At 38.0% G+C, this 13,276-nt stretch overlaps 1 protein-coding gene across 1 annotated transcript in view; it reads right to left on the bottom strand.

Moving 5' to 3' along the window:
- The window catches only part of BMP2K (BMP2 inducible kinase), a 151,788-nt gene that overhangs the window by 130,339 nt on the left and 8,173 nt on the right, over positions 1 to 13,276 (bottom strand). Inside the window, exon 4 of the mRNA XM_011966241.1 lies at positions 13,233 to 13,275. Within this exon, the coding sequence (XP_011821631.1) occupies positions 13,233 to 13,275 (43 nt within the window). The remainder of the gene's footprint in view (positions 1 to 13,232; position 13,276) is intronic.

Raw genomic sequence — 13,276 nt, 5'->3', positions numbered from 1 at the left:
AACACTACACAAATTTACTAGGTAAAATGCAAATAGGGATCTGATATTACAGCACTTCAGATTCCACACGTGATAACATTGAACTAGGAACAGAAGAAAAGTGGAGGATAAGAACTTAGCTATATCTCTTCCTCTTTTACCCTCCTCCTTACCGGAGGTCCTCCGTGTTGCTATGCTAAATTCAACTGAAGAAGCTAAAGTATTGCACCTTTAAGCTACATACTTTACAGTTCACAAATATATTATTTCATTTATGACTTGTCCTCTCTAGACTGAGAGAACAGACTACCCTGGGAGAAGTTGGAATTTAAACTTTTAAAATTAATCGTGACATCTTAGCTCAAATAACTGCAGCACATGGTTTGATTGCCTTAGGAAAATACAAAGCAGAAAAGTTTTAACTTAGAAACTCAAGCAAAAATGTTTGAGAATACTTCTTCCACCTCATACTCCTCATGCACCCGGGAATACTGCAGCTGCCTTCAGACTATTAAAAGTCCCCAGGTCCCTTAAGCCAGTTCCAAGTACCCACCCCAATCAAAAGACAATGCCCATAAATACAGGAACTATACCTATAGCTACAGGCCAATGCCTATACAGCATAGGAGCTAATTAAAGAGGCCATAAGTAAAAGTACTTAGGCATAAGGAAAAAAATGAAAAAAAGAAAGACGCCATAACTACTAGAAAGAGTGCGGGTCACAAGAACTAAGTTCTACTCTCCACAATCAACACTAATAATGTGACTTTGGGTTCATTCATTACTCCCTTTTCTCATTGTTAAATGAGGGAACTAAATTTGGACAATCACTACAATTATGGGAAATTTAATGAAGCACTAGTATTTTCAAAGAAAGACTATGAGTCCAACAATACCAACTGCGGTTAATATAATACTTAGGATATTTTCCGAAAGAGGCTCCGAGAACGTCCTATTTTTAATTCAGGTTCTTACACATCGTTCCCTATTATTTCGTCTTCCAAAGCAAAAGAAAAAAAGAAAACAAAAATCGTGGAATTGACCTTATACTATCCATAATGGCCCACCACAACTTTTTGAAATACCTTTAGTGTATTTTTTAAAAAATAAAAAAAAAAAACAGCCACTATTCTAAGATGATAACAAATCTGAACTTTGAATCTGTATATAAGGGTTTCCCAAGTTAGAAATTTATGGGCATTAGTTACATCCAACCTTGAACACTATGGATTCATACAGCCCTTACAAATGCACTTCCAACATTTCCTATGGATAAGCAAAAAATACCATACACAAACACATATTTTAAAAAATAAAACTCATGAGTTTGCAATATTTCTGAAGTTCCCACTGCACTAAGGTGAAAAACTATAAAATCCTTAACAGCTACCTTCACTTGTTTAAAAATAAAAACAAGTACCAATTTGGGTTGACGTCCTTAGAATTTCTCCTTTGGGTTGTACAAACAACATTTTGCTAAAAGATGAAAATTTACCAAAGATTTAGCAATCCAGTTAACTATTCACTAGGATTTAAACTGAGCTGTCTAGATGAGTTAACTATAATACTGTGCTAATGAAACTAAGGATCTATTCCAATTTCAATTTAGGCCTATTAGGTAGACAAAAAAAAAAAAAATCCTTAGATCCACATTACTGCACGTAACAGTTAACTATCTTACATACTCCTGTTAGTGATCATGGAAGACACCATAAAAAGCCTATGCACAGCTGAGCATATATACACCCAACCTCTGAAGAAATAATTCAGAATACATGTCCTACTGATCATGAGTCGGTAGCAACTTTTTTTTCTATATCTGTGTAAAAACATAGGCCATTAACATTCAATGGAAGAGAGTCTGTGATGCAGGCAAGAGAATGAAAAAGTGGGTAATTGCCAGTGATGCATAATTCCACTCCCTAGAAAAATAGTCCTGACAAGATTCAGAAAAAAAAAAAAAAAATTACTTATTAGTAGTATCTTTATGATTCAGAAAGAATAGTAAAACCTAACCACACCACTGACAATCTCATTCAAAAGAGAATACTTATGTAAAAAGTTCCAGGCAGTCCTAACAATGGTCCAACTAGCACAAAGCAAAATAAGTAAATATAACATTTAGGCAACGGGAAGTAGTGTACTGGAACCCTCTCTTCCAGAAAATGAAAGAATAGTCAAGGATGGTTTGCTACCTTCTGACCTTTAGGCCAGGCTTACAAATTTCCTAATCTAAAAGCAAACTCCATGTCTTTCTACCTAGAAAATCAGTACCTTTAATATCATACAGTCCTGTTAGAGGAATCCCCAAAGTTAATGCTCACTTGTTTCCCTCCCCAGGAGCCTTAAGGAGATGAGATCCCCTTCTTTTTCCTAATCCCCTCATCCTCTTAGACACCATTCATCCCATTAAGCCTTGGTACTACCTGCCACTCAAGATAAAGCCATACACAACTGACCATCCCCAAAACTGTTTCTTCTTAAGATTAGTTATCCAAAGCACATACTTTAGACCTACCCAGCTCCCATTCTGTCTAACGGTAGTGGCTCAAGGGAACTCAGGCTAGAACATTTTGCGTCACATCTAATACAAGCAATGCAGTACCCACAAAACAAAGATGTACTATACATGTCACCATAACAGAAATAAAACAGGCTAGGAGTCCAAAAATAAATCTGGTAGTATTTTTTCATCCATCTATTTAAGGTTAGAACTACATTATTACCAAATATCTCTATCTTCTTACTTTAAAATGGACAGAACTTCAGAAACAGGGTCAGCCTTCTCCTAAACATCAACTGAACAGTTTGACATGTCAAGTATGGCTGCTATCCAATTGTTTCATGGTAATTTGCAGCAAGCCCTCTGATTACTTTTCAAAACCGAAACTCAACCTCTTACAGAGGTACTGAATACTATCACGAATACAGCACTGCAAGAGATAAAAGATGAATACAAGGCCAAGCATGCTGCCTCACACCTGTAATCCCAGCACTTTGGGAGGCCAAACCAAGAGGACCATTTTAGGCCAGGAGTTCAAACCCAGCCTGGATAACAAAACAAGATCCCATCTCTACCAAATATTTTAAAAATAATGAGGGGGAAAAAAGAATGAATACAAGATAAGCTTTAAAAGAATTAAATTTCAAAGTAGAGAAAACTACACATTTTATTAGCATTGAACAAAGCTATTTAAGATAAGTGCTATATGAGTAACAGTTGCTAAGCAGAGCAAGGGAAGGCATAATTACACTTATTTTGTTGTAGATAGGGTTTCAGGAAAAAATAAAGATTGCAAAAAAGTAACTATTTTAAATATATCCTACAAGACCCAATTTTTAACAGAATGGTGGAGGCCAGTATTTGCATTCTGGGCAAACATAACAACATAAGCTAAAAAACAGAAATGGGAAAGTGTGGCAAGGTGGCACATGCCTATTGTCCCAACTATCTGGGAGGCTGAGGCAAGAGGACTGCTTGAGGCCAGTAGCTCAAGGCTGCAGTGAGCTATGATCACACCACTGCACTCCAGCCTAGCCAACACAACCTTATCTCAAAACACACACACATATACACACACACACACACACACACAGAGGCACAAATTGGGTGGCTTATAAGCAATAGAATGTCTTACTGTTATGGAGACTGGAAATCCAAGACCAAGGTGCTGGCAAATTCAGTGTCTGGTAAGGGCTTGTTTCCTCACAGATGGCCACCTTCTAACTCTACCCTCATATAGTGGAAGGGATAAGGGATCTCTCTGGGACGTCTTTTATAAGGGCATTAATTCCATTCATGAGGGCTCTCATGACCTAATCAATTCCCAAGGGCCCCATCACTAAATATCATCACCTAGGGGGTCGGGATTTCAACATATGAATTGGGGGAGGAGTCACAAACATTCAGACGATAGCAGAAAGCTGGAGAGAAGTGCAGAAAATATCAAGCATAAGAGTGTAATATACATAGGGAGTAAGAGTGAGAGATTAAGGCTAGAGAGGTGGGTTGGAGGTCACACTGCAGAGGGTCCTGAATCCTAGAGTAATCAGTTTGTACTTTATTTGGTTAGGCAAATAAGAGAGTGACATGAGCATAAGTCCATTTTAGGAAGAATAAGCTGGAAGGAATACAAGAACTGGTTTGGCAAGGAAAGAGTCTGAAAGAACAGTCCAAATGCTAATATAATTCTCTAAATGAGATGTATTAAGGACCCAAATTAGGGCTGACAGCATTGGAAACAAAAAGTACCCAATTTCCCACACATATCATGGGTAAACTTTCTATCTGTAAACTTAATCAGAGAAAGTACTGTCACACCTCCTCCTCATATATTCTTTTTGAATAAAAAGGTTTTGTTACTTTCTAATACTCTCTAAAATACATATATTGTGCATGAGTCTCTTAGAAAACACAATCAAGATAGTAAAATAAGCAATTAAGGTGGCATGCCCACTGAAACTAAATAGTATTCTGAAATGTCACACAATTTAATTTGAGTTTCTACCCAGATCTCAAGGAGTAGCATGTAAGGCAACTTCTTTGAAAAGACCTTTTTCCAATGATTAAAAAATAATTTTAGGCCGGGCACAGTGACTCATACCTGTAATCCCAGCACTTTGGGAAGCCAAGGTAGGCAGATCACCTGAGGTCAGAAGTTAGAGACCAGCCTGGCCAACATGGTGAAACCCCATCTCTACTAAAAATACAAAAATTAGCCAAGTGTGGTGGCAAGAACCTGTAATCCCAGCTACTTGGGAGGCTGAGGCAGGAGAATCGCTTGAACCCAGGAGGCAGAGGTTGCAGTGAACCAAGATTGAACCACTGCACTCCAGCCTGGGCAACAGAGCAAGACTCCATCTTGAAAATAATAAAATAAAAATAATTTTATACTTTAGGATTAAAAAATAAATTGCCATTCCATTGTAAAGTCTGTCAAAGAACTCAAATTGTATAACGACCAAACAATCCTTTCATTACGGTCTCAATCCTGAAATTGTTCATTGCTATTCCTCCCTATCCCATGCTCCTCACTTATCGAAAACAGCAGTAAAAATCAGTTATATAGACAGAATCCAAGAACACTAAAATGGAAAAGGATGTTACAAACTCATTTTATCCACTTCATTCTTTTCTTGAGGAAACTGAAGTCAAAACGTCACAATGCAAGTTAGAGGCAGAACAAGGATTACCAGCTGGTATTTTCCCCCTGACAGATGCGTCCAAGAAGGCACTATTTCAAAGATAATTAAAAATGTTAAAATGGGCTAACTAGTAGCAACAATCATTCTATATTTTTAAATAATACTGACTGCAAAACGCCTCTAATGTTACTGCAATTCTACAAGACTAGGATAAACCAAAAACAAAGTCTCTCTGTAGAAAAGGCCTTACAACCACTTTCCTGCAGAGAGAGACTTTTGAAACAGTTAGCAGACATGTGCTGACTGACCTCATTTGTAAAGCTGATACACATAGACAAAGAATCTCCAAATTAACTAAGTGCCTAACTATTTAAAACAGCTCAGTCATTAACTACTCAACTTCCCAACTTAGTCTCCTAAAAATAGCAAGCTGTGGGTAGATGAATGGTTCACCAGATGCATGCAAGATAAAACTAAGGAATAAACAGTCCCAATCCCTTGGAGATGAAATATTATACCCGACCACTAGAAAAGTGTGGCAGCTTTGAAATGGTAGTTCAGGACTCTTAATTTTGGAACCCCAAGTCAAGGCTTTAATCATTTTGACAGCTACCAAATGAGCTCTAATAGATGTATATGAAACTATTTCAAGTTTTGACAAAAAAATAGGAGGGAAATGGTGAAAGAAAACCAAGATAATATACAAGATCAGAAAGAACACTATAGAAAACTCAGGATCAACATAAGGACATCCATCTCACTCTCTAGTATGTTCTCTAACATTAACATCATCAAGGACCTTTCCAAGTTTCCCTCCTGTGCACCCCATGATCAAACATACTAACAAATATTAATTCATTTTCATTATTTTTAAAATATCAAAGACAGAGCCTTTTCAATCTGCCCAGCATGAGAATGTCAGTATTAACCACAATAGTTGACTACAGCCTAAAAGCAAAGATATTCAGCATGTTTGTACAATTTAGCACTTTTATTTATATATATATATATATTTTTTTTTTTTTTTTTTTGAGACAGCGTCTTGCTCTGTCACCCAGGCTGGAGTACAATGGCTCTATCTCACCACACTGCAACCTCTGCCACCCAGGCTCAAGGGATTCTCCTGCCTCAGCCTCCTGAGTAGCTGTTATCACAGGCACATGCCACTATGCCTAATATTTGTACTTTTAGTAGAGACAGGGTTTCACCCTGTTGGCCAGGCTGGTCTTGAACTCCTGGCCTCAAGTGATCTACCTGTCTCAGCCTCCCAAAGTGCTGGGATTACATGCGTGAGCCATCATGCCCATTCTGTACAATTTAGCTCCTTTACTGGAGATAAATGCACTATAAATTTCCACTATTTTTTTTGGAACACTGAAAATTTAGAATTGTTTTAGTGTCAGTAGCTTGTCATTGAATAAAACTGCTACCTCTAGAGGAAATACATCAAAGGACAATCAAAATTACATCCTAGGAGCTATCACTACAATAATAACATAACCCAAAAGAGAACCATTTGTTAATAATATTGTATATAGTGTCCTTTGTTGCAAATAATTTCCATTTTATTGTAAAATCATATGCTACTATATAAGTCAAAATTTTATACAGCTGACTGAAACTTGAAAATTCAATATGGCTGAGGTACACATAATTATCTAACAAACTATTCAGATATTTTGCAAACATAAATGTGATACTTATTCAGGATAAATGTGACACCAAATATATAATCAAGTCACTACAATTTCCAAATCAGATTTCACTGAAAGCTTATAACTAAATCTGAACTTAAAAGTTCACTCATATTTATGAGAAGATTTGTCAATGCACTGTTAGGTACTGTCACACATTATCTTCTCTAATCTTCATAATAGATATTAACCCCTTGTTTCAGAAGAAGAAACAATGTTTTCTAAGAGCTTAATTAAACAACAACAAAAAAAGGTGCTGAGTAAGTACTACTGGACAACTGAAGGCACAGGCGAACAGACCTTGTTTCTACACTCAAAAAGCTCAGCACCCACAAAAAGCTGCCAAAATCAACCACAAAATGTAAAACAATTTCACAACAGCATGTAACATACTTTTTCAAAAACTCAGTCACCTTTGTAGGATAAATAAAAATATAACGTCAATAAAGCAAGATAACTACAAGGGGGCATCTGAGTTATTTTTTTTTCCTTTCCTGTTTCAAGTTGCTAAGTGAAACTACACTGCCTTAACTGCTGTTTGTCTTCACCAAACTAGAAAGTTCAGAGCCCTCTGGCCTAAGTACAAAACCTCTGATGGTCCAGTAAAGAGCCCTCCATGGGTGCTCTTCAATTTGCAAATTAGGCCTTAAATTCTACTGAAGATCATCATCTGATTAAAAAGAAAAAAGAAAAAGAAAAGTCAAACATCATTTCCTTTGAGAAGTAGCTGAATGTTTACAGTATGGCCAACTTGTGTGATACAGTATCAATTAAAACAGAGTCTGTCTAGCCTTAAGAATTTTACTATCTGGTAGTGGAGGTGACAGAGGAACAGTAGTTAACAACCTTAGTGTTTCTGGGTGCTTACATAATTCCATCTCAAGACAGGTTAAATGTGACAAGAGGGGAAAAAGCAAATAGTTACAAGCGTCTACAGAAAGGAGGAAGTGATCATAACCAGTACTTAGGAAACAGGGATTACAAAGGCGAAGGCAGAGTGCTAGGCAAGTACAAGATTGTGGAGCACATTGCGCCAGGCGCAAAGAGTATTCACCCAGCAAATAATTACAGGTAAGCTTTTAAAGATAAGAAGTGAGCATGAATAACTGTGAATGCCAGGTCAAAAAATGTGATCAAGTAAGATGACTTTGCAGCAACACAACTGTTCACTCCCTCCCCTTCTTGAAATACTCTCAAGTTTCCAGGTACCAGAGCGTCCTGGTATTCCTCATACCTCTCTAGCACCTTCTTCTTAGTCTTCTTCGCCCGCTCTAAATCAGTGGTACTCAACAAATGGTTCCTGAACCAGGAGCATCTGTATCACTGAAAGAGTGGGCCTCACTCAGACATAATCAAAAGTTGAGGACCGTCCTCAGCACTTTGTGTTTTACCAAATCCTCTGAATGTTTACAATGAATACTAATGTCTGAGACGGATACACTAGAGGAGTCCTTCAATGAGCACCTTCTCATTCCTACACTCTCCCTACATCCATCCTCTCCCAGGGCTTTAAATAACAGCCAGGGGCTCACTAATCAATCAGAAGTACCATCTCTAAGCCCAAACACCTTTGCTGAGTTCCAGACCACATACCCAACTTCCCATTTGATACTTCCTCTCAGATATCTCATCCAAACACGTCTCTAAACATGTCTAGAACTACAGGCTGTCCTCCAAACACCTCAAAAAAATAAAATAAAAAATCTGTTCCTTCCTTATGTTCACAAATGGTACTTTCACCGGAGAGATACATAAGCAAGTCATTCCTAACACTTCCTATGACCACCACAAGGTCTTCCCATTTAAGCATTATCATCTTCATCTCCACTGTCACCATTCTAACCTTATAATTTGTATACCTCTCTACACAGCAATCAGCATGATCTTGTAAAAATACAAATCAGAGCATGTCACTGCCCCAATTCAAATCCTTCAACAGCTTCCCGTTGCATTTCAGATAAAACCTAAACTCCTCAGCATGGTATACTAAGCCCTGGACCCTGGTTACCTTGCCAACATCACCTTGGATCTCTCTTACATGTGATTTATTCACTGTAGTCCACAGCTCTGAGCATATTTCAGTTTCTGAAACTTCCTTCCCTCGCATAGAGACTTCAGTCTTCATGACATACTTCAAGTCACCCCGACCTCACACCTCTGTTTTCACCTAACTTTTTTCATCCTTCAGGTTTCTGTTGAAAGATCAAAAAGGCCTTCCTTGACCCCCCAAACTGAATGGTCTCATAAAACCCTGCACATTGTCTTCACAACACATATCAAAAATTTTAACTATAGTAACTTGGTGATTTTGGTTTGCTTGTTTAGCATTTATCTTCCACACTAATCTGTAAGTTTCATAGGCCAGAAGAATACCTCCACTATTGTCCTCTACTATGTTAAGTAGCACCTAGCAGTGCTTAGCACACAAAAGGCATTTAACGAAGTTGTGTAGTAGTTAACAGTTGTTGATATTTTTATTTGATCCTCCCCTTCTTTCTATCCTCTCTGTCTTCTCTTGGGAATGTTAACTTAGAAGTTACTGGGCAGCCACAGATTGTTTCTGCAAATGAGATATAACGCTTAAATCCATCATTTCCCTACTAATTTACAGTGCAAAATCAGATGTATAGTACAACCTTCCTGAAAAATTAACAATGAGAACTGGCTAATATTTTGCTTATCTAAGCATTTAACTCTAAGAGAAATACCGAGCTATTTTTAAAGAACCCTGTAGTAAATTCCTGGCCTCCAATTACTACCAAGCCAATAACCCCCAACACCCATCTCAGTAAATCTTACCCACATCACCATATTCACACTATCATTCCTATCCAGCCCCCATAACCTCGTGATTACATTATCTCAACAAGTTATCTCTGCTCTCCCAGTCTCAACACCCCATTTTAGGCCCACTTTGTACCAAGGACATTTAGAGAAAACAGTGACCCCTACTCAAAAACCAACTTATTATCAATTAGTACTAAATTCCTCAGACTAGCACCAAAGGCTTGTTATGCAAAGGTGATGCCTGTGGTCAACAAGCCAATACTAGGTTTTAGTAAAAACCTGGAAGGTTACATTGAATTAATTATATGAGCCTGACAATTTGTCACTGTTTGAAGCTAAAACCAACATATGGCTCTCCCTCATTTCTACAGACCAAAGTTGGGATCTGCTTAGCAAAGACTCCTAAACTAAACAGTTTTTGAGGAAAAAAACATGAATTGCCTCACTATGCTATCAGTCCTTTAAACCTTGAGGAGGAACTAAAAGGTGCAAGTTCTATTTTCAGACATTTATGTGCTTGACTACAAAGATATTATGATGCAAAGTATATATAATGTTTCAGAGAGAAAACTTTTTAACAGTTTAGTTATAACATACAACCTACCCCTGAGAATATGCTTTTTAAATTATAGACATAAAATGTGTATATACATATCTACCTATAACAATGGTTGCTCCTCATTAGTTGGGGATACTATATTTGCAAATTCATCTACTCACTAACATTTGTACCCCCAAAATCATTACTCATAGCACTTCCACTGTCATCTGCAGACACATGCACAATTGTGAAAAATGTGAGTCTACTGACGTGCACATTCTTGCTTCAGCTTACATACTGTAAACAAGTGTTCTTTTCATGGTCTATTTAGTGCCATGTTTTTCTCATTTTTGTGCTTGCTATTGGTGATTTCACTGTTGAAAACAGTCCCCAAACATAGTGCTAAAGTGCTGTCTAGTGTTCAAGGAGCAAAGACTACAGAGAAAACACAAATGTTAGATAATCTTCATTGAGGCATGAGTTACAGAGCTGTTGGCCATGATTTCAATGTTAATAAATCAACCAAATATATTAAATAAGGTGCGTTTTAGGCTGCAACACACATAAAACAAGGTTGTATCTTAATCAGTTGACAAAAATGTTGTGACCAGAGGTTTTCAGGAATCTAATACTGTAGTAGGAGCAGTGCTTCAGTATTTGCTAATCCAGTTTTCACGGTGACCTTTTGGAACGTAACTAATTATATACAAATAACAAGAGAGATGGACTGATTTATTGAAAAGACACTGCAGAGGTCATTATAAGTAAGCTACCAATGTTTGCAGGAGCATGGCAAAAACACTTCAGGGCACAGCATCTACCAGGTCTTCCCAACTCTGTTTAAAAAACTTTGGGCCAAAGCAAAAAATGCAAAACCTACCAAGTTTGTGCTTTGGTCTGTCTTAGCTTCCACCCCTTTTCCTACTCAGTGGTATGCCTCTCCCCAAATCAAGTACTCTTAAATTTCAATGCATTTTCACAAGCACATGGCCCAATCTAATGATCAGGCAGATCTATCAATTATTGATTAATCAAACTTAAATGCGAACTACACTTGTGCTTAAACATCTTGTCTAAATTGTGGCACTATTTGGAAGGGAGAGGGGATATTAAGCATCTGAAATAAGAACAGACCGGCCAAGATCAAAAAGTAAACTGATTATACATAGACAATTCCAGTTGTGTGGGTGATGGAGACAGAAAAAACATACAAGGAAAGAAAAGCTAGGCCTTGGCCTCCCTTCCAGGAAATTAAAGCTGGGGTGTAGCATGGAGAAGTTTCATCTTCCAAAAGGACTTCTTCAACCCTTGCTTCCTCCTAGCATTTGATTGTTGATTTTTCAAAAGAAATGATACATTTATGGCAAAAGTCAGCGGAACACTCTAACAGTGACATTAGCGCTTGAAATAAATTTTTATTCTTCGCTGTGGTTGAACAAACTCTCCTTTTGAAATTCATCTTTATTTTTTATTTTTCAAAATTATTTTCTATTGAAAATGGCTTGCTTAGGGTAGTGATAAGATATGCTTAGGGTAGTGAGTGATACCAGTTACAAATTCAAAACCTAGTTTGTGAAATGTCAACATTTTTTTTTCTATTAAATAAAACACCCTTTTGGGATCTGGTGGAATGAAGTGAGTGTAACACTACTCAAGCTACACTTCAATTAGTTATTAAAACTATTCAAAGACAGAATATGGCATTTCAGTTAATAGCCATGTGTTTTTAAAACCTACAACACAATCTAAACTAACAATTGAAATTCATGTGTAATAAAGAGCTAGAAAACTTCATAGTATAGTAAATCTTTAATAAGTACCACTCACCACATATTCATTCTTCTGAAAAACTAAGGATCCTCCTTCTCCCACCTCTCCAAGTTTCGGCTAAGATCATTATTCTGAGCAATGGTTCACGACACAATGTGTACAACTCAATAATTCACGATTTCTTTCTCTTTCAAATATTTTATACAAAAATATTCAGGTTTTTTCCCTTGTGCTAATTTACTGTTGTTTATAGCATTTCAAAAATACAAGCAAAATCTCAGTCTACTGTTTTCAAACCACATCAGCGTCTAACTCTCGGAGAACTTAATCCACTCTTCGATTTCTTTTATCTTAACCATAGAACTCAAAAGGGCCATTTATCAACAAAAAGTATTTCTTTTAAAGAGTTTATTTTGTAATGTCATTTTGCAATTAAAAACTCAAAGGCCAATGAAGCATGAAACACACAGGGCAAGTATTTTCTACAAGGCAATTATGCCAGAAATACAAAACTAAATTCCAAGTTTTTCTTTTAAAATGGAGTAAACTTTTTTTGTAAGTAGACTTCTACCTGCCGTCATAACCTGTTCCAGGTCATGAAGGACCGACCACAAAACTTCGCAAACGAAAATTAACCTGCTTTCATATCACCTTTTAAACTACTATCAGAGAGACATACTGGGAGGGCATGAATAGCACCTTGTCCAACAGAGAAGATTCTAAATAACAAACACAAATGGGCTTCAAGTTTACCTGCTTCTCAGTGCAACCTACTAACTGAATTTAGAGCAAAGGATCACCTCCAACACGCACACATGCACACAAATACATTGTTTTTCAACATATGACTGAGCTGCAGCAAACCCGAGCTTGACACCAGGGGCTGCAGGGTCCTATGCCCTGCAGCGCGGGTGGAGGCTCAGATGAAGAGGCCAACGCATGACACTCGTCTGAGCCACAGCTGGCAGAACAGAGCTTCAATCCTGCTCGATCTGACCCTCTAATGAGTCACTGGCCCAATCACAACACCAACCCACTTCCTAGCACGTCTTCTATCTATTTTCTCGCGTCAAAAAGCACAGAAAATGATTTAAACTAGGTATGAGAGAACTGTGCACCGGGCAGATCAGCCAGCGGCAAGAAAAGCCAGCTTAAGAGAGAAAGCCCGAGTCACTCTTTTAAGAGTCCCCGCCGGCCCGGCAGCGGAGGAACAACGGGGTATAAAAGTCAGTTCGGCGGGCGATGACCCGGAGAAGCCGCCGCCACACCCCAACCCTCCCTCACCTGCCTGTCCGAGCCTCCCCGGACGCCCGTACCTTCGGCCAGCGACTCTTCCAGGGTGACCTGGTGGCGGCCGACC

Source organism: Mandrillus leucophaeus, unplaced genomic scaffold, assembly GCF_000951045.1.
Source record: "Mandrillus leucophaeus isolate KB7577 unplaced genomic scaffold, Mleu.le_1.0 Scaffold75, whole genome shotgun sequence".
NCBI lineage: Eukaryota > Metazoa > Chordata > Mammalia > Primates > Cercopithecidae > Mandrillus > Mandrillus leucophaeus.
This window is presented reverse-complemented; position numbering and strand designations above follow the sequence as displayed.